The sequence below is a fragment of the Sipha flava genome, unplaced genomic scaffold (assembly GCF_003268045.1).
Source record: "Sipha flava isolate LNK unplaced genomic scaffold, YSA_version1 116_pilon_pilon, whole genome shotgun sequence".
NCBI classification, from domain to species: Eukaryota; Metazoa; Arthropoda; class Insecta; order Hemiptera; family Aphididae; genus Sipha; species Sipha flava.
Genome location: NW_020271740.1, coordinates 1,170,652 through 1,191,884, shown reverse-complemented (window position 1 = coordinate 1,191,884; position 21,233 = coordinate 1,170,652). Strand labels below are relative to the sequence as shown.

Here is a 21,233-nt window from a genome sequence, read left to right as displayed (position 1 = left end):
CTTTTTTTTTTTTGCTGGTGTTTTTTTCTCTCTCATCTCTGTCTCTCGCGTCAGTCCGCGGTCGCTCGCCTTGTCGCACTCGTCCGAACGCCGTCGTGTCGTCACCCTGTCGCGCGCGAATTCGATTCTCCTTCGGATATAACAATAATAATAATAGTAATAACAATAGAAATAATATTAACCGTTTGGCTCGCGTTCACGGCGAACGAGTACGGTGTACAACGCCAGCAGCAATCGTCAGTTATCGTTGACTAAACGTTTTGGCCGTGGCCACATCACGGCTTTGTGTCCGTCGCCCGAACGCAATACTTGCTGGCGTTCGTCCATTATTACCAATCCGTTTTCGTATCGCTTTCGTCCCCTTCATATGATGCGACAATGATTCACTGTTGGTTACCCGTCACCTGACACGTGCTGCAGCGATGGACAAGAACGTTGTGGACGAGGACGACATCAGCTCGTTGATCGGACATTTCGCCAAGGAAACATTTAAGTGCACCAACAGTGATTCGTTCGTAAGTCCACGAACTTTCCTTCACGCCTTCCCAACTTAGCTTTTCACGTTTCTGTTGCAAATGCACAACCCCTCTCCTGAAGCATAGTTATGTTTCTATTATTCGCCTTCATTTTTTTATTTTCTCACATCGGACCATTATCTATCTCTTTAGGATTTTCATCCCACATTGACCACATTGAGTGATTGCTTCGTTTGATCAATATTTAATTCATTACAGTGTTTTATTACTAATATATTGAATATTTCTGCTAATGGCCTTTGGTATGACCTTTATTTTGACCCAATTATAAACACTAGCCAATGTTGATATGTTTTTTTTTTTTTCATTACCTTTATATGTAATAATAATTAGATTATAGTACCCTATGTTATGATACATGTTAGTACAAAGACCACTTATTTTTATTCTAAAATAACCTTATTTGTTTATTTATATATTTTTAGTCAATTTTATTTTCTAAATTGAATAAAATTAGTTACATTCTGTTTTCAAAGATTCAAACAATGTATATTTGAACATTCAATCAATAAAAATATTCCAATTGAAAGCCAAACGTTTTAAATAAATTATTCTTGAATTGTATTTTAATGAGGATTCCTTCTTTCTTTTATTTTCGCATTTCGTTTTATTATTTTGAAGTACTCAATCTCTTAATTTATATTATTCATTAGTTTTTATAAAACAGTTTATCATTTTTCAGGGGTTAGATGTGATGGAAAGATGTTTAAATCTCTTGCGGTTGGATTATAAATTTATGGTAAGATTTTTACTCTGATTTATGTGTATTAATATATTTTATAATTTTGTTACCCATTCATTTAATTATTATCCATTTAAATAATTAATCATAAATTAATTATGGAATTAAGTGTATAATATATGTTACATATTTAATTTTACATTATGATTAATATTTCTAGTAATAATTAATTAGAAATGCAAAATCAACAATAATAATTATTTTTGCTTGGTATGATTACTATTTATAATCTTTAGTTCATTATATTTATTATTTATAAGGTCAAAAGATAATTAGAAGATAAAAATAATAAACCAATAATACGTATTACTTTACAATTATACTTTATAGGTACAAACTTTATTTAATTCTACCTTATTTATAGTTAATACTGTTGGAGGTATAGAATTATTAAATAATAAATAATTGATAAAATAATATTTTTTAATCAAAAGTATTACAATCAATTTTGAAATATAAGTAAAAATCATAGGCAGTCCTAGAGTTTTACATTCGAGTCTACTTAATTTAATAATTATTAGTATATAACAATATTTAGTTGTATAGCTATACTTTTAATGTAATAAATTATGTATATTAATATACATAATTAATGTATTAATTTGATGACTTTATTTTTTAGATCATTGATAATAGCAAGGGACGAATTAATGAGCAATATCCACATAAGATACCAATTTTACAACATGAAAGATATCCAAGAGGTCAAAGAACTTCTTCCAGTTCAGTGGATGATATTTCACCAAAAGGAGCTTGCAATCGAAAAAGGAACAGTTTAGGTGCTCCATCACCTAGTAGTCATTCATCCCCAGAACCATTCGTGCGATCTCAATCTCCAAGGCTTAATAGCCCTAAAAAAACTAGTGAAACTGTTGGTACAGATATTGTATCAATTGACACACTAATCAATGAAGCAAAATTTGCAAGGTGCCGTAACCGTTTTGTTGTACCTGTAATATTATACCAAGGAAAATATATATGCAGGTAAAATTACTATTTTATTATATTTATTTTATAATTTAATTACTTACATTTGTATTATGATTGTAATTTAATACAATTTATTAGATCTTCTACAATTGCAAGAATGACAGAAATAGGTTTGGGAACTGCGACTGAAAAAGGTCTGTCTTTTGAAGAATTCAGACAATTGGATAAAAAAAGAAAATGTGATGTTGAGTTACTTAATGCTTGGAAAGTAGGTACTATTATTGATCTGATGGTTGAAAATGAAAAGCAAAAATATTTATTTGCGTAAGTATTAATTTAATTAAATATTTATATTTTAACTGATATGATTCTAAGATTAATTATAAAACATGAATTTACTATTTTTTAAATGTTAATTTTTAGTGTAACATCATCAGAAAAAGTGGATGATACTCAAAAATATGCTGTATTCCGAATAATACCTACACCATATCCTGGATGTGAATTTTTTCTTGATTTTAAGAAAAACAATTATAATTCTGAAGGATTAATGTTTGATTGGTCTGATCCTTCTATTGATTCAACACTCAATGTGAAACCCAACCCTGCTGTTGATCAGTTGGATATCCAGTGGAGTAAATACAAGGTTAATTTTTCAATATCTATAGTTTAGAAGTCTAAGTATTATTTTTATTATTTTACTAAACTTCTATCCCAAAAATAAAATAGCAAATTATAGAAAAAACTTTTAATTGATTTCAGATTACATTTAACTCTAACAATTTAAATATTGAAACTTTAAAGTTGTTATTTTAAACAGTAAAATAGAAAAATACACTCATACAAATAAATAAAATATATTATTAACAATTATATAGTATATAGTTCTATTAATAAATAAAAATTTTATTTTGTACCAGTTTTTAATATACCTATATTGAAATATTAAGATTTATTATTATTACTGTTATTTATTATTAGTCAATTAATATTTAATTAAATATTTTTTACCACTTTAATTGTATTTTAGTTAACTTTCCATTCATTTATTAATGTTATTATTAGGGCCTGGATTTATTTGCATTTGCATGTTTTTTTCTAAACAGTTCAAAAAATTACTAGGTAAGCTAAGTTTGAATTATAGTCAATAGATCCAAAATACATAGTTTTTTTTTTTTTGCATAGGTATTTCTGTATTTTACGATTTTTCATTGCATTTATATGATGTTTTGCTTATATTAATTAAAATAATGTATTTTATAGTTATATTTATAGTCCCTGTAATGTAATGTAGTGGTTTTCTTATCTTATCTGGGACCTAATGGGACAAGTAGTAATTTGTTATTGAGTAGGTTTTCGTGAATCATACATTAGTCGTTTTCCGAGTGTGTGTAATTGTCATTTGATTTAATTTATTTATACTTAAAATACCAAAAATCAGTGTAACTATGTCTAATAGGCTAAAGAAATTTGTTGCTGAATATAAAAGTATTTTATTTATAGATGGTTTAGTTTTGTTAGTTTAGTTTTATGCATATTTTTGATTTCATAGGGCATATTCCTATAAAATGAGAGCATAAATGCATATTTTAAAGTGCACTAATATTGCATATTTCTAAGGTTATTAAAGTATATAAACCCAGGCCCTAGTTATTATGTTTAATCTAATTAACTGATTATTTTACTAATGTATGTAGTATTTATGTCTTATACATAAAAATTCAATTTTATGTTACAGGAATGGGACTTACGACAGCTAACTGAAAATTATCTTAGCTTAATGCTGAAGTATGTTTGGTGTTCATCAAAAGGAATACTTATACATTGTATAAGTGGTTGGGATCGTACACCAATGTTTATATCATTAATAAGAATGTCTTTATGGGCTGATGGTGTTATACATAAATCATTATCTCCTAGCCAGATTTTATATTTAACACTTGGGTATGATTGGTATTTATTTGGACACAATTTAGAAAATCGTCTTGAAAAAGGTGAAGACATTATGCACTTTTGTTTTCATTTCCTTAAGTACATATTCAGTGATGACTTTAAAACACCTTCTATGCCGTAAGTCATGATATAAATTATGATGGTTCTTTGATTAATGAATAATTATGATTTTCTAATATAGTTCTGCAGTCACAGCACCAAGTAGTCCTAAATTTTCTTCTTATTTAGGAGAATTTGACTTAACTGATCTGGATCAATTAGATATTCGCTCACGAAATAACAGTAATGACAGGTATGTAATTGGTCCCATAAATATTTTTTTTGGTAAATTTATATTAAATTTTCAGTAATGAAGATTCAACAAATGGAAAGTCTTATGATACTTTAGATGATTATCATTCACAGTTTGATTTTGAACAAACAACAGCAGGTAAATTAAAATCCATTAAGAAACCAGCAGAGAAGTTTTTCATCAAAGAGACTATATATGAGATGGAAGACATTGAAGACATTGATGATGATGATTATAGTATGTCTGATGAAGTTGAAACAAAACGGTACAAATGTTCATCTCCTCGTAGGAGACATCGTTCTCTTAGGTCTCCAGACTTGGATTTTGAATATGATGATTGCGATTTCATATCAATGGAAGATAAAACCATGCCCGTTGATATGCCTGCATCACATAAGCATATTCGAACATTTTCTAATTCAAGCGAGACTGATGAGTAAGTAAAAAGAAAATACTATAAAATCATGATAACTCAAAATAAATTATTATATAATATTAGTTGACTTTTATAGCTTAAATTATTCAAATGTTTTCATAATGAGTTATCTTGACTATATATATTTCTATTATTTCTATTTTAGTTTCTTGTATAAACCATCAAGTAATAAAAATCATTTTTTTGTATTTATCAGATGGTCAATGGTTACTCAAACAGGTAGCCTCAATGGAAATGATTTGTCTGAAAACCGATTTCGTCCTATTTCATCGTAAGTTTAGTCAATATTTAAAAATAGTATTAATCCAATTAATGTGATTTTTTTTTTTATAGGCGAGAAAATAGGTTATCTGCTGTTAGAGAACTGTTCCATAAATGTTACAGCACATACGGGTATAAAACTGATGGCCCTGAAGGTATTTTTAGTAAACTTTTGTTTTGATATCACTCCATATTAAATGTAAATTGTATTGAGTTTTATAACTCACTGTAAGAAACCATTATATAAGAAAAGGAAGTATAATATTTTATGTATTATACTACTGACATCAATTTTACTTTCTTTCCGGAAAATTAAGAAAATCTATTTTAATTGCATATTTATATTGATTATCTGTTAATATTTGATCAAATAATGTGAATTATTAAAAGGTATATAACCTACTATTTTACAGCAACTCATATACTGTGTTCAATTAATTTATAGCAATTTGAGTTTCCCTTTAGATGTTTAGTTTCTCTATCTATGTATACAGAACTCATTAAATGCCATTTTAAATACTCACACATGTATGAGTGTATTAATATTGCATATGCAGTTTTGTATTATTGTTTTTATAATTTTTAATGTATACTATTATAAAAGAAAGAAAAATAAGTGGAAATATTTCTTAATAGTTGTTTAATATATGAATAAACAATACAGGGAAAATGTGTCATAATTTTTTTTTTCAAACAAATTAAATTAGTTTTTGTTGTATACGTACATAATTTTTAATGTATTACACATTGTTGTTATATTATATATGTATTTTAAGCTGGTCCCACACGACTTGTATACTTGACGAGCATTGTAATCACTTATGTTCGCCAATTGATTGATTTGGTTGCTCTTATCAGTGCCACATTAAGCTATGTAGCTCTCCTGGTGCAAACTAAAATATGCCGCCCTTAAAAATATTACAATTCAAAATAAAAAATAATATATGTAATAGAAATAATATGTATTATAGTTATATAGGTATACAAAAAAAATTATAATTGTACATTTTGTATTTTATGTTGATTCTCAAAATTTTGCTACTCCATCAACATCATTAAATTTGTCACCTCGAAACAATTGCCCTCTGTTAAACGCGGATCTGGCTCCTCACTACTCATACGTTTACCGATCAATAAACGCGGTTTTCAATAATCTCTTTGACTCGTACATTTACCGACAACAATGGGAATCTATGAGTGACTCAACGAATAAAAATGATCGCCATACTTGACGATTAAACCACCTGCACGACTCGTAAAGTATCACGATTGACGATTTTTCATCGAGTATACGTTTCGTATGAGACCAGCTTTACATTCTACTTGTAAAAATGATTTATTTATTAGAATTAAATGTACTTAAACATTATTATATTTTAATTGAAATAAGTATATCTGAACCTTTGTTAGAAATAAATCAAATTGCTTCTCAATTGTTATAAGATTTAGTCAGTGGCATACTAGTTTTGTTCTTGGAAATAATGAAATTATCAAAATTGGTAACTTAATATTTTGCTCTGGATAGTTAATAAAGCAGTATTGACTGTTAATCTAAGCCCCTAAGTCTTGTCAGTAGGCTGTTTTCTAACTGTCAACAGTATGTCGAATAAGTTTAAACTAATAATTGTGCTATTCAATTACTTATAATACTACATAATTGTTTTTAAATTGTATTGTTATAACTTATTTTAACAAAATATTATATTGCCTTTTTCTTTTTTAGGTAGATAGATAACTTTTATAAAAATTAATTTATAGGAATTAATGATATTTTATTTAGACAAGTTAATACAGTTAAAAGATTAATTATTATTTATTTATACTATAAAAATTAACTGTTGATGTTTAAAAAAAACTATCATTCCTAAAATAAAATTTAATAATATTTGATTGTATTCAATTGTTAAAAACATTATCTGAGAGCATAAAAAAATGTTCCAAATCCAAGTTAATATTGTCCAAAATAATTGATGTAGGCTAATGGTAAGGTTTAGTTGATTTGAATATAATAAAATTTAAAGTTTTTAGTAAACTTAAATATAAGTTTTGTTAATTCACGGAACCAAATAATACATTGTTGTTATTAAAAGCATGATTTGGTTTCACTGAAATATTTTTTTGAACTATCAGTTAAACTAATGATTTGTACTTGATATTTATATTATATGTATATTTTTATTTATGTGTAAATTTTGGAATTGATCATAACTAATAAGTTTTTAAATTAAATTTATATATACATAATATTGTTTATCAGATAATGAAAATGATGAATTTGTTTTGTGGTTTATTATGGTTGTGTACGATGGCTTCACTGTTTGAATATATTGGTGAATTAAATCGCCTGTCACTTTTCCTGCCTAAATGTGATCTTAAAAAATGTTACTTTAACAGGTATATAGTTCTAAGAAAAAAACTGTGAGGCTGTTAAAATTTTTTTGTAATTTTTATAACTAATGTAATGTTAAGTTCCAAAATTTACATGACTGTTAATAATTGAATATAAAAAAATCCAATAAGAAAAATTGATTTTTGTAAATGAAATCTTTTGCTTTTGTCTTGGAAGTGGATACAATTTTTCCAAAATATAAAGTTTATCTATGTATATATTTTTTTTTGTCTTAAAAGCATATTTAACTTATTGTGATTTTTAACGATTTCAATATTTATGATATGCAAATAGCTTTTGACATCAACATTTTCACAAATACAAACACCAAAATCATTTAAATTGGACTTATAGAACTGTGTTCATAGATATTAAGAATTACTTAATAACTGTAATTATGTATTATTAGCTCAATGGCTGTGGTGGGTTATAGTTATATCTTATGTCTGCATTGGCATTGTTCATGCACACTATTCATATTATGATTTTAGTTAATACTGATATGAAATAATGTTAAGATTGTTATTACGAAAAAATTGACAAAATTTTATCGTATTTTATCCATTATATTGTTTATATTGTATATTTAGGTGTAAAAATGTTTGTAACATTTCACAGTAATGTATCTTCTGAAAAATTGAAATGTATTTTATTTATTTCTTTATGTGTTCAATTTTAATTTTATTTTCTCATATCATAATTTTAGATATAAAACATGGATTATGTTTTATTATTCAATTATCATTTTTTTTGTTTTGTAATTTTTTTTTTATTCGTAATTCAACAACTAGATTTTCTATACTGTGTAATACCACCTATGAATTATACTTATGTACATACAATAATAATGATAATATAATTAATTATGAGTTATGCTTTAAATACATATCTTATTATGTATTTTTTCTATATCATAAATATTACATTTTTAAATAAAATACAAATTAAACTTGTTTGAATAATAATAATATAATGTATAAAGGAATAATTATATTACGTATTTTTACATCAATTAATTTTAAAACTAAATATTTCAGGTTATAAATAAGAATACAAATTTATAATGCCCTAAATGCTAGGCAATTTTCTTGGTAAACTACAAAATACGCGAGCGTAAGCGACAGTTCATCAATTATGGAAGACTGATTGAGTGTATTTGTATAATTCATCAGGGAGAAGGGAAGAGATCAAAAACGTATGTGATGAAAATTGTCCTGAACGCCATAGCGCAAGTGCACATTTTTTATTTTTTATTGATATGTATATGAAAATTAACTCTCTATTAATTGTACGCGTACCATCGTTAATACAAAATAACAATGAACTACTTTTCCTCTGAAGCAATTGTTAATAATTTCATTTCCAGTACATGGAAATACACATACACCTTTAGTACTGTGTATTTATTTACACGAATTTTGTTCAATGTTTTTGTAGCAGGTATCACATTTGACATAACAACACCAAATAAATTTGCAATTGCAATGTTCTTCCTCCTTTACAACCTGTAAAAAACCAAACATAAACAAAAACTTAACATTTAAAATCAAAAGCTTTAAATGAGTTTTCCTTAATACATGGTAAGCAAATATTTTTAATTACCCTAGTGATAAAACCACGACCACAACATAGTTTATTACAAGAATCCGGTCCAGTTGATGTAATATTGCATTTGCGGCCTTCTGTTCCTAGAACACCGTTCTCAAAATCTTGTTTACAGTAGTTGGGTGACTTTTGTATATGCACCAATTCTTTTGACTCAATCAACAACCGCCGCTTCAGTCTCTTCAGAGCTCTGGTTTCTCTTTTCTTATGTATTGTTGTATGGTTTTTTTTTGGGGAATCATTTGCAATATGGTTTATCTATCAAAATAAGAAAGTTCAACCTTAATAATAAAAGTAATAATTATCACAGAAAAAATATTAATATTAATAAAAGAATAACTCACAAGAACTGCTTTTCCATACTTCTGTTTGATTTCATTACCTATCTCGTTGAACGATGGCATAAATTTCCAACAAGTTTTTAATTCGCAAGACCCTGACACACCATGGCAACGACAATGCATTTTCATTAATGAAATAACTATCTGGAAGTAGAATAATATGAATAATTTTTTTTATAACTGGATCAACAGTGAAATTATAAAAAAATTTAAAAACGTAATTCATACTTCAGATGAATAAATATTTTTATTTACAATTCATTGTTTTGAAAATAACTACTACCAGATAATGTGTAAAAATGATTATTTAATCAGCTTGATTGGAGGAATATAAACCAGAAAATTAAAAATAAACAATTCATACTAACCTGTCTTCCTATTTCATTGTTGTGCAAGTTCATTTTGAGACGATCAGCCCAAATTCTTTTTTGTTTTGTAGTTTTAAAGTTATCTGGGCGGCGATTAGGTTCAGAGCCATCAACAAATTTTCGTGAAAATTGTAATCCAAAACGTAAATTATCACTGCAGAATACAAATACAAATAATAAATATATTTTTTTCATAAAATTGATTAGTATTTTACCTGCAACCTCCCCACTTCCATCCTTCTGGTGTTGTTTGACCATGTTGCATAGAATCACAACTGCATTCTGTTAGTTTACCTGAACTGCATGCGTGTGTAATTGAATACACAACACCGGCACTAGTAATGGCATATATAAAAGCTGTCTCTTTACTACCTGTAGGAATAATACAAATAATAAACTACTTAATTAAAATGTAAAACATAAATACATAACTGTCATAGTTAGTCCATTTGATTTTGAAATTCATAATTAAATTAAAATTTTTTTATGAAATCATTAGTTGGTTATTTTATTTTAATACAATTTAACTAGTTAAGCCAATAAATTTTGTTTTGTTTAGAAACAATTTTTATAAATTATAAGTTATGTACCTACTAAATTTAAAATTGTATTTTTTTGATCATAATTTTACTTACTGTACAAAAAAAAAAAAAAGTCTTAACTGGGATAATAGAAAAAGTAATGCTGATAATCAATTTTTATCTCATATAGTCGGTCTATATTTTTAAGTGGGAGATTATAGCAAGCTTATTTCCAAAATTTATTATTATAAGGACACTAATTCTCTAACCAGAAAAAATGTAATGTAACACTAGTATCAAATAATATCTATAATTCAATGTTTATAGTTCATTAAGGTAACCTGAATTTACAATAGCACATTTATCTTCTTACACAGATGTATTCTATTTCAATAATATAAATATAAATATGCCTGCTTGATAACAATTTGTGTTAATATATATAATTATTTCATTAATTATATGTTAGTGTAGAAAAGTCCGCTATAACTTCTTTTGTCTTCCTTAGAGGTGGATTAGAATAAAATTAATATTAAGAAATTTCATAGGCAACTTTTAGAAGTCTAATTCCAAAATCAATAAAACATAAAAACATGTTTACCATTTTTCATCCCTTAAGGAAAGAATTTTAGTGAAATCCTTTCTTATTTTACCGCTATATTAAGAGAGATATAAACCACCAAATTTCAAGTTTCTAAGTTCAGTGATTGAGTTGATGAGTGAGTGTATCGGACATCTTATTTTATAAAATATAAGATAATAAAATATCCTTGTTTATAAATAACAGTTATGTACATATTATATCATTAAAATTTGAAGGAGTATTATCAACTAAAAAATAAAAATGGTCTACTTAAATATGCAATAATTTAAACAACTCTGAATAATTTTTCTTTGAATATGTAGTTTTATACTGCTTTATTATAATTATAAATTATTAGTAGTATTTTACAATTTTGAAATAAATTAAAGAGGAGCAATATTAATTTATTCTTTAGTTAAGTTTTCATTAAATATAGAAATCATTATCGTAACCAGAAAAAATAATTATTCATTACAAGAGCTCTAGATTTTATTGACATATTTTTAGAAAAAAAAACTTGTAAATATTTATATTGATTGAACAGACACTAATATAAGTAATTTGTGCAACTTTTATTACAAAGAATAAAATAGGATTGCAATAACTGTAAAATAGGTAATTTGTTTTAAAATATAAAGAAAGTGATATGTAACAAATATTAACTAATTAGATTAATGTCACGAGATATTAATGATATTAAATACCTAATTGTATTGAGAAATTGGAAAACAAATTCTAGAAGAATATAAATTCATTTTATGATAATATTATTATAGATTTATTATTTTATTAACATACATTTTAATATTTTTAAAATTATCAAATTTTAGTTTTTATTTTGTTAGATAGTTTTAGTAATTTAATATTAATAAGTATATAATTAAGTCTCTATCTTATTATTCTAATAGTAATTATAAATGTAAAATAAAACCAATATATAGCCAATTTTTTATATGACAAAAAATATTTAATAAAATCTAAATCTAATAGTAATTATTTGTATAAAAAACATAGATGCATACTTTTATTATTTTTTAAATTGCTTTTTATTTATTTATTTTGAGATTTAGATATAATATAAAAAGATAAATAAATAAATAAATAAATAGATAAAAAAAATATTTTTGAAATATATAATTCTACGTCAGAAATTAAATAATTTCTTCTAAATAATGTAGTAATTTAAACTTATATTTCATTGCCAATGAATAATAACAGCACAGTAAATAAGTTAAAACTAAATTATATAATTATTTATATTATACATTTATGATATTTATGACTTGTTTCGTAAATAAATATTTATTTTTTCCAGTAATATAGGTAAATATTGTTTATAATAATTATCATAATTATTATGAAAAAGGTATATATTTTTATATTAAGTGTAAAAATGTTTCTCTTATACTTTTTGAACTCTGAATTAAATGAGACTATTAATTTTACCATAATTTACATTTTTTTTAAGATATAACTAATCAGATAATTGTATGAAGAATAAAACGAAATAAACTAATCCAAAAAAATGTACACGATGCTTTATGAATTTGAATATGAATTAAAAAAGGAATATCATGAATAAATTGTTAAAAATATAACTAAATATAAATCTTTATATTATAAAAAATATCAAATTCAAATATCACACTCCTGCTGATTGGTACATCTGATAAATAGTAAATTGTAAAAACTTTTAATTAAACATTTTGGTTCTTTTAATAATCTAGCTATGCAATAAAATGGAAGTTATTTGAAAATCGCATTTTTAAGAGTTGAAACCGTATTGGACGGAATGGATACATTTTTTCACTTTTTGATTACCTAGGTATAACCTGATACCTAGAATATATTTTATTTTGTTTAATAAGTTGATTACAATAATGTAAATATATAAATTATAAATTAATATAAATAGTATAAGTTAATAAAAAATAAATATTATTATAATATACAACAATTCTGAGCTTTTTCAATTAAAGATTGTATGTAGTATTTTTGACAGTAATTGCTCTAATCTAAAATATTAAAATATCTTCTTGATGAATATGAGTAATTCAGCTAGTATATTTTGAATAGAATTATTTAATAGTTTTAATTAATTATTTGTACTACGTATACGAATATAAATTTATTATTTTAAAACAAGATAATTATAAGTAACAACAAGTTTGATTCTAAATTAAAATTAAAATCAACTATTTAACAAAATTCAAACCTCTGTCCAATGTAGGGCCAAACACGCTTTGTTCATTTTCCATTACTGAACAATTCCATCGTTCATGACGAAACTGAAATTGACACTGTTCAATAGCCTTTTTAGCTCCATCTGATACAGAATATATGGCATTTGGATGTTTCAGACATACATCAACTTGTTTTGATGCTAAACCAGGTAATGCACTACAAATAGCTCTGGCTTGAACTATTTCTGGATCCTCAATTTCTGCACCTGGGGATGCTTGTTGTTGTTGAAGAGGTGGTGGTATCCCTATTATTCCTAAATACCTATAATTAAAAATTGATGAAACATTAATATAGTTAAGTTCCTATAAAAAAAAATAAATAATACAAAATACTACTAACTATGAATAAATTCAATGGGTTAATTAAATTATATGTACCAAAGTCGACACCGATTCTCAGGTTTTTATATACAAACACATTATGCATACTACAAGCCATTACCTGAAAAATAAATAAACTTTAAAAGAACAAACTACAAACTACGAATAAAAATCATTTAATAAGCATCTATAAATTACTATCGAAAGGAAACCTAGTTCACTGTATCAAAATACTAAGATTGTTGATATACGTCTTAACAATAAGATGTAGGTACTAAAACAATTTTAATTAGAAATAGAATTCAATTAAAATACTCAACTTGTTTCTAAACACTGAAAGCAAATTACGGTAGTAGAACATAATAAACAATCGAAAAAAAATGCAAGTAATGACACAACAAAACAAATCAACAATAAATTGTTAAAAATAACAACACATGTAATATAAAATGCAATAGACAAAAAAATTATGGCAAACACAGCAATTTGACCACTACAGTAGTCGCCACTTGCCGGCTAATGACTATCTAATGAAATGACTTACATCCAATTTGGACTAGCAGATAACACGAACGGCAAGAGTAACACAATCAATCGAAAGATACCCGTCGAACGTCTCATACTGGCCAACGTTTGTATATACGCGGTATGTTTTCTTTACGTTATTTAAAAGAATTGATGCAACGTTTATGAGTAGTGAAATTCGTACAGATTAACCGGACAACACTGCCATCTTAGTGGAACCTACACAACACGAACAGGTCCGTAGAGAGATGAAACAACTCGCAACCGAGGCCTGAGCTGATGTCTGAGAACGCACAATCCAGTTACCAAGGGACCACGGCCGGACAACCGTCGTTTTTTTTTACTACGGTACCGGACGGTCACAACGCGCACTTACTGCGTTCGTGATGGCAACCATCAGCATTGTCGATGTTCGGTGAAGTTCGGCCGAGGAGGAGACCGAGCGGCGACGCGGAACTCGGCACGTTCGTGGAGAGTGTTGACCGGAAATAATAGTCGATGACGGTGCGAACGGGTCTGAGAGATCCGCGGCGACGAGAACGCGTGATGCTGCAGGGCTGATAGTACGACGGAGCGAGACAGTGACGGACACGGAGTGCGAGAGGGACTGATCTCGCTTATTATTGTGCTGTTAACGTACTCGGGGACCGTGATAATTGATTGGAAACGCACACGTTTTCGGGGGCCGACGAAACGTTCCACAATGACAATCGCGCCACACCGTTTTTATCGCGTCCGTTCGAGAACATCGTATTATTATTATTATTATTATTATTATTATCATTATTAAACTTTACCGCTTTGTGTCGCCTCCATTCGTGCGCCATACCCTTCACCGCTAAACTATCTTTTCGCCATCTGCCACCGTTGTCGTTCCATTGTCGTTAGCGGCGTCGATTTGATGTGTTTTTAATTTCGATCGCAGCGGCTGCTGCGTCGTCAATTCGTCATTATCGGCCGCATATGTCACGGCAAATGTGTGTGGTGTTCGGTATTGGCCACCCGGTTACAGCGACGAATGGTCTCGGTAATACGTGACTTGCGAACAAAAAAATGTTTTAGGATTTGGAAAAATAAAAAATTGTAAATCACATCTGAAAACCAATATTTTACCCAATTCTTTTAGTAATCTGCCTATAAGTGTTTAATCGATTGATTTTGATTATTAAATAAAATATGTTTTACTTGTACAGCTGATTGTTCGGTGATTAACTTGTACATTATCCTAATCGGACAATGTTACGAAAAAATCAGATTATTTTTATATGTACCGATTGTCAAATATTTAAATAATTCCTTCTTTATTTGATTTTTAATTATTGAAATTTTCATAGCGAAACAGCCTTATACATTATCGAAATGTTCATTGTCACGATTTGATCTCAATCGTATAATTATTTTACTTCTAAAATGTGATATTTTTATTTTATCGTTGCATTATTCTCACTAAATCCATTCGTCAAGATATCCATTCCGTCAACTGTAAATAGGTACTTTCGTCGAAACAGTGGCGTGCTCACGGGGGGGGGGGGGGGGCAGGCTGTCGTATCCACCTCTTTGGATTTTTTTGTCATGATTTATTATTTACATGAAAAAAAAAAATTAGGTTTAAAATTCTAGATTTTGGTCGTAGATTGGATCACGCTCCTGTATTCTTATCAATTCGATATTCACGTGCGTCATGTTTACTGTCTCGAAAATATGCCGCCAATATGTTTGGTCTAAAAATAAACCTATTATTTAAATTTTTTCCGGAATGTTGAGACAGAACTAATTTTATTACTATTAGTTTTTATAACATATTTTATCGACTATCGTGTAATAAATATTATACTAAATAAAATATTCTACGGTCCAATATGCATGCAACCTACGTCATAAATGTAAAATGCAAATAATTTTAACTAACCTTTTTTTTATTCCACTTCTCAGTGTCGTCAATAAATGTATTGTTCCAGTCAATATTATTATGAAATGTTTTTTTCATATTCATTAAAAAGTTATCAATAATAATTTTTGGATTTTGACACGATCTTCACCACTCTTCTTGGAGTTGTCTATCTAGTAAAGGAGATGCCTTATTATTTTTAATATTATATTTAAATTTTGTAATTCTCCATGAGCTTTCAATTTGTTAAGTGAGTGCTTTTGTGTCCGAGTCAATAAAAATTCTAAATGGTTAACTGTTTAATGAATATATCCATGATGATTTAATGTTGAATACGCTCTCCATTGGTCACTATAAATTATCGTTCCAGATTTTATTTCATTTTTAATAATTTGTAAAAGAGTTTCTCGGTTCCAAAATACATAAATAATATTCCCATAAATAGAATAAAATGCCCATAACGAAATTAACCGGGGTAACAAAACATGTAGATCAACACAATTTTATCGGTAGGTCGAGTTGTTACTCTTACAACTTACGAGTTTTTTGTAGGTCGCATATTGGACCGTTACCTAAAAATGTATAAAAAATCTTGTGAGTTATAAATATTGAAATATTAATTTTTTTGTAGGGAAAAATGTTGGTGATTATGTAATACTGAAACTAATTTAACTTGGAATTAAAAATTGTATGCAATGTCACGAATAAAATCCTCAATATTTGTATTATTGTTATATTTGGTACATATTTTTTTTAATTTTAGTTGTCCTATTTTGGTAAATTTTTTTTAGGATTTTTTTTACTTCCTACATACTGTTCTACTCTGAATCTGTCTATACTCTCTTCTTTTTTTAATGCAACCATAAACCGCTAAATTAAAGGATGCATACCATTTATATGTGATTAACAATTGCGCCACCCTTCTATAGTTTTATTTATGGTGGCTAAATCTCGGAGTACTCGCGAAAAAAAGTTTCATATTTTAATTACATACCTTGGTGGTTTTTTTTCATCTCCTATCTAATTTTTTATATAAATACAATATTAATTACCTGCATAACTGCGTTTCTTAAAACCAAATGTGCGTTGAGATTATTTTGTGATGTATTTTTCTTTAAAAATGAAATAACTTTTCGATTCGATTTTAGCAGTATTTGAAACGTGGTCGTTGTGTTCAATAAATCTTATGATTTTGTCATCTACTACGTATACCCCATCTTTATAAAAATTTTTTTTTTGTATTTTGAACATTTCCAATATATTTTTTTTTCTCGTTTTTTTTACGTGTAAAAAACCTTCATAATTCAGCATATTTTTATTTTTTTTTTTCTGTAAATATTATTTTGGAGATATATAAAAAAAATCTTAAAATGATTATAATGAAATATGATAATATTTTGTCATATGTATATAATATATATGTATATCATGTGTCCACGTACAAACGGAACAGATGGGAAACGCGGTGGTATTGTTCACGCGTCGGCGTCCTCGTCCTCGTCCCCTTCGCCTTCCTCCACGACAGTCGCGTCCTGGTACTGCTGGTACTCGGACACCAGGTCGTTCATGTTGGCCTCAGCCTCGGTGAACTCCGTCTCATCTATACCCTCGCTAGTGTACCAGTGCAAGAACACCTTGCGCCGGAACATGGACGTGAACTGCTCGGCCACGCGCTTGAACATATCCTGGATAGCCGTGATGTGCCGATGAACGTAGCCGACATCTTGAGGCCACGCGGTGGTATGTCGCACACGGCCGTCTTAGTGTTGTTCGGTATCTACTTGATGAAGTAGCTGGAGTTCTTGGTCTGCACGTTGAGCATCTGCTCGTCCACCTCCTTCATGGACATGCGGCCGCGGAATATGCTGGCCACGGTTAAGTACCGGCCGTGGCGCGGGTCGCACGCGGCCATCATGTTCTTCGCGTCGAACATCTGCTGCACCAACTCCGGCACGGTGAGCGCGCGGTACTGCTGGCTGCCGCGGGACGTGAGTGGCGCGAACTCGATGATGAAGAACTGTAGCCGCGGGAACAACACCATGATCACGGCCAGTTTCTGCAGATCCGTGTTCAGTTGCCCGAAGAACCTGAAGCACACAAGCACACGGTCACGCCGCACATGGCCGCGGATACCAAGTGGTTCAAGTCGCCGTACGTGGGCGAGGTCAGCTTCAGCGCCCGGAAGCATACCTATATCGTACAACGCCTCGTTGTCGATGCAGAACGTCTCGTCAGTATTCTCTACCAGCTGGTGCACGGACAACGTAGAGTTGTACGGTTCTACCACGGTGTCGGACACCTGTAAGACGAAAATACTGTTAGCAAAAAAATACTATCGAAAAACCGTTCACTACGTGTATCCTTTTCCGACGATCTTTCCAACGTCGTTACGCACATCGATCAATTATTTATTAACGCGATTATGCGTATATTACATTATAACGTCCAAATGAGCATGGTCAACAGAAAATCATGTGAACCCCCTCCCCCTGCATTAGTAGGACCCGCCTTTATATACCTTGAGTGAAGGGACTATGCTGTACGTGGTCATGATGCGGTCCGGGTATTCTTCACGTATTTTCGATATCAAAAGCGTGTCCATACCGGAACCGGTCCCTCCGCCCAGCGAATGGGTTAGTTGGAATCCTTGGAGACAATTGCAATTTTCCGTTTCTTTCCTGAAACCCAATACACTTGATACAGTATGTAAATGATAATCCAAGTAATATTTTTGTTTACAAGTGATTTATTGTGTCGAGACGGTCGGTGGTTAATTTTAAACAATTTACCTGACTACATCTAACACGGAATCCACCAATTCGGCATCCTCGGTGTAATCCTTTTGCCCAATTGTTGCCCGCTCCGGATTACCCGAAAATAAAGTTGTCCAGCCGAAATATTTGACCGAATGGACCGGATCTCAAAGAATCCAAGTCCACGAGGATCGCCTTGGTACATACTTGACACCCAATATTATATTTTATAACGTTATGAATAGTAAAGTTATAACGAAACGTTAATTTTCCTCCCCAATCAATTTATTATTAATTATTTTTTTTTGTTTTCCGTTTTACCAAGTGCCTCGGAATAGTATATATTAATTCGTTCCAGTTGAAGATCTGAGTTTCCATAGTATGAACCGGTTGGGTCATACCATGTTCATCAGAGATCACCTCTCAAAACTAAACACAATAGGGGGTTTCATTAGTAATTAATGTTGTTACTTTGTAATAGAATAGACGCTTTTCAAGACGTTTCAAGATTATTCCATTCAGATATTTTATCTAATGATTCAATAATTAAAACCAAATTCGAAAAAAACTGCATAATGGAATCATGTTTTTCGATTCACCTAGTTTCACATAAAGACTTTAAAGAATTATTTAAAATATTTTTTAAAACTAATTTTTTTTTTTTTGCTGAAGTATTGAAAAAACTTACTACTTCTTTAATAATTCCAAATGCATTTCTAACAAATGTTTGTTTACAACCTTTCATTATTGATACATTTAGAGCATGGCTAAAACATGAACATTTTATAGCAAATTTCATTTGAGATTGTAATAATTTAATTGCGCTTTTTGCATTTTTCAGATTCCATCACAGAATACCCATTTGTAGTTATTCCTACACAATTATTCATAGGTAAAGCTAAATTTTCTAAAATATATATGACAGTATTTCCTTTTATTTCTCCAGTCATTTTTGGTTCAGTATTTACACTAGATTGATCGCAGTTATTTTTATGACAGTCTATAAATCTAATAAAGTCTTCATTTATAGTTGTGTCGTACACGTATCGTAAAACTTTAACCAGTTGTGAAGTTTTGGATATATCAGTTTTTTCATCGAAAATTACGCTAAAATATTTTGCTTTATTTACTTTGTTCAATATATTTTTTTAAATTATATTTCCAATTATCAAAATAATAGTATTTTGAGTCGTTTTACTTATATAAGTAGCTTTTGCTTCAGTATTTTTTAAATGATTTTCTAATGCGAAATCTCCAGATAATATCTTAAACTTTAGAAGCTATCTGAAATTTCCTTCGTTTTCTAATGGGTTATCAAATAGATCATTAACGCTTCCATCATCGCGATGACCACGTAAAGCAATATTTTGCTGACCGAGAAAAATCAAACTTTCAACTATAGGTTTTAGTCTAGACTATTTTCTTTTACTTGTTTTAGGTGCTGTGAATTTATTTGGTTTACTACTTCTAGCTCTGGATTATTAAACGATTTTAAAAATTGTTTTCCGTTTAGTACAGAATTGTTATGGTATAAATTATTTTCATGCGTTTCGAGGTAACCAACCTTTCCTAATAACTTAGCGAATTTCTTTAAAGGTTCAACTACTAATGACTTTAATGGAGTAAGGTTATTAAATCGATGACCAGTTTAATTGTAAAAAATAGAACAGTAAATAAAAAATAATCTACTTTCTGAAGGCGAAAAAACAAGCCAGAAATATTTATTTATATGTTTTTGTTTCAAAAATCGTTTACGAAGAATTCCATTTTTTGTGTTACTTGAATAACGAAAATGTGGTTTCCAATAATTTTCAAGTAACTGTTTTTTTAGTAAAATCATCAATTGTTGATTTTGAACTTAATACAATCCCTATATCTATAATTATATTTTAAGTACCTTTGTTTTGATTTGATATTAGATCAATGTCTAAATTTTTCATTGGTTGATTTGACGAAATGGGAGGTGGGTTGTATACCTTTTTTATTGTTTTCAATAACACATTTTTTTTTTTTTTTAAGAACATTTTGCATAAAATCGGCATTACGCTTTGACATTCCAATAAAATAACAATACAACTATACACGTGTCACGTTTGATGTTGATTATCGTCAGTTACAGTGGCTTTGTGCGTATTGTATCATACCTATTGTCAGGGGCGTAAATTAGGGGGGGGAAGGGGGCGATATGTGAGATGAACATTTCAAATTTTTTTAATGTGGATCATATAACGATATTTAGTGTCCATACCAGGGCACCAAAACGTTTTTATAACGTTAAACTATTCAAAAAGCAATTGATAACAGATAAGGAAACTTTTTAAATACGGGCCTGACGGTAATTATTCTTATTTTTTCAACCCCTCTCCGAAATTTTTTTTCTGCGCCCAACCTTAGTACCTATACGCGGGTATACGGCGTATTCACATCAGCAGATTTTCGATTTTAGGCGTATACCTAATGTAAAATATTATTTTACGGGTATACGCTTCTAAAATAACTTGAAAACAAAAAAACTAATAATAATTTAATAGTTCATTGGAAAAATT

At 28.9% G+C, this 21,233-nt stretch overlaps 2 protein-coding genes and 2 pseudogenes across 4 annotated transcripts; 1 reads left to right on the top strand and 3 right to left on the bottom strand.

Moving 5' to 3' along the window:
• The first annotated feature begins 422 nt into the window (after positions 1–422).
• On the top strand, positions 423–5,771 carry LOC112692113 (myotubularin-related protein 14). Its single transcript, XM_025566672.1, has 10 exons — positions 423–515; positions 1,219–1,275; positions 1,901–2,262; positions 2,347–2,532; positions 2,632–2,854; positions 3,947–4,278; positions 4,343–4,453; positions 4,509–4,889; positions 5,086–5,160; positions 5,223–5,771. Exons 1-10 carry the CDS (start codon positions 423–425, stop codon positions 5,329–5,331), a joined length of 1,929 nt encoding a protein of 642 aa, XP_025422457.1. The 3' UTR covers positions 5,332–5,771.
• Positions 5,772–8,739: 2,968 nt separating this feature from the next.
• LOC112692524 (protein Wnt-16-like) lies at positions 8,740–14,797 on the bottom strand. Of its 3 annotated transcripts, none has more exons than XM_025567221.1 (8): positions 14,342–14,797; positions 14,066–14,265; positions 13,173–13,462; positions 10,069–10,225; positions 9,854–10,007; positions 9,489–9,629; positions 9,142–9,402; positions 8,740–9,044 (listed from the first exon to the last, which is right to left on the bottom strand). In XM_025567221.1, exons 2-8 carry the CDS (start codon positions 14,140–14,142, stop codon positions 8,943–8,945), a joined length of 1,182 nt encoding a protein of 393 aa, XP_025423006.1. In that variant the 5' UTR covers positions 14,143–14,265; positions 14,342–14,797; the 3' UTR covers positions 8,740–8,942. The 3 variants fall into 3 exon arrangements, with proteins under 3 accessions (XP_025423006.1, XP_025423015.1, XP_025422997.1); XM_025567230.1 differs by having other exon boundaries at positions 14,423–14,797; XM_025567212.1 differs by having other exon boundaries at positions 14,066–14,797.
• Positions 14,798–17,409: 2,612 nt separating this feature from the next.
• On the bottom strand, positions 17,410–19,637 carry LOC112692258 (annotated as a pseudogene).
• Positions 19,638–19,847: 210 nt separating this feature from the next.
• Positions 19,848–20,742, bottom strand: LOC112692015 (annotated as a pseudogene).
• Positions 20,743–21,233: the final 491 nt, after the last annotated feature.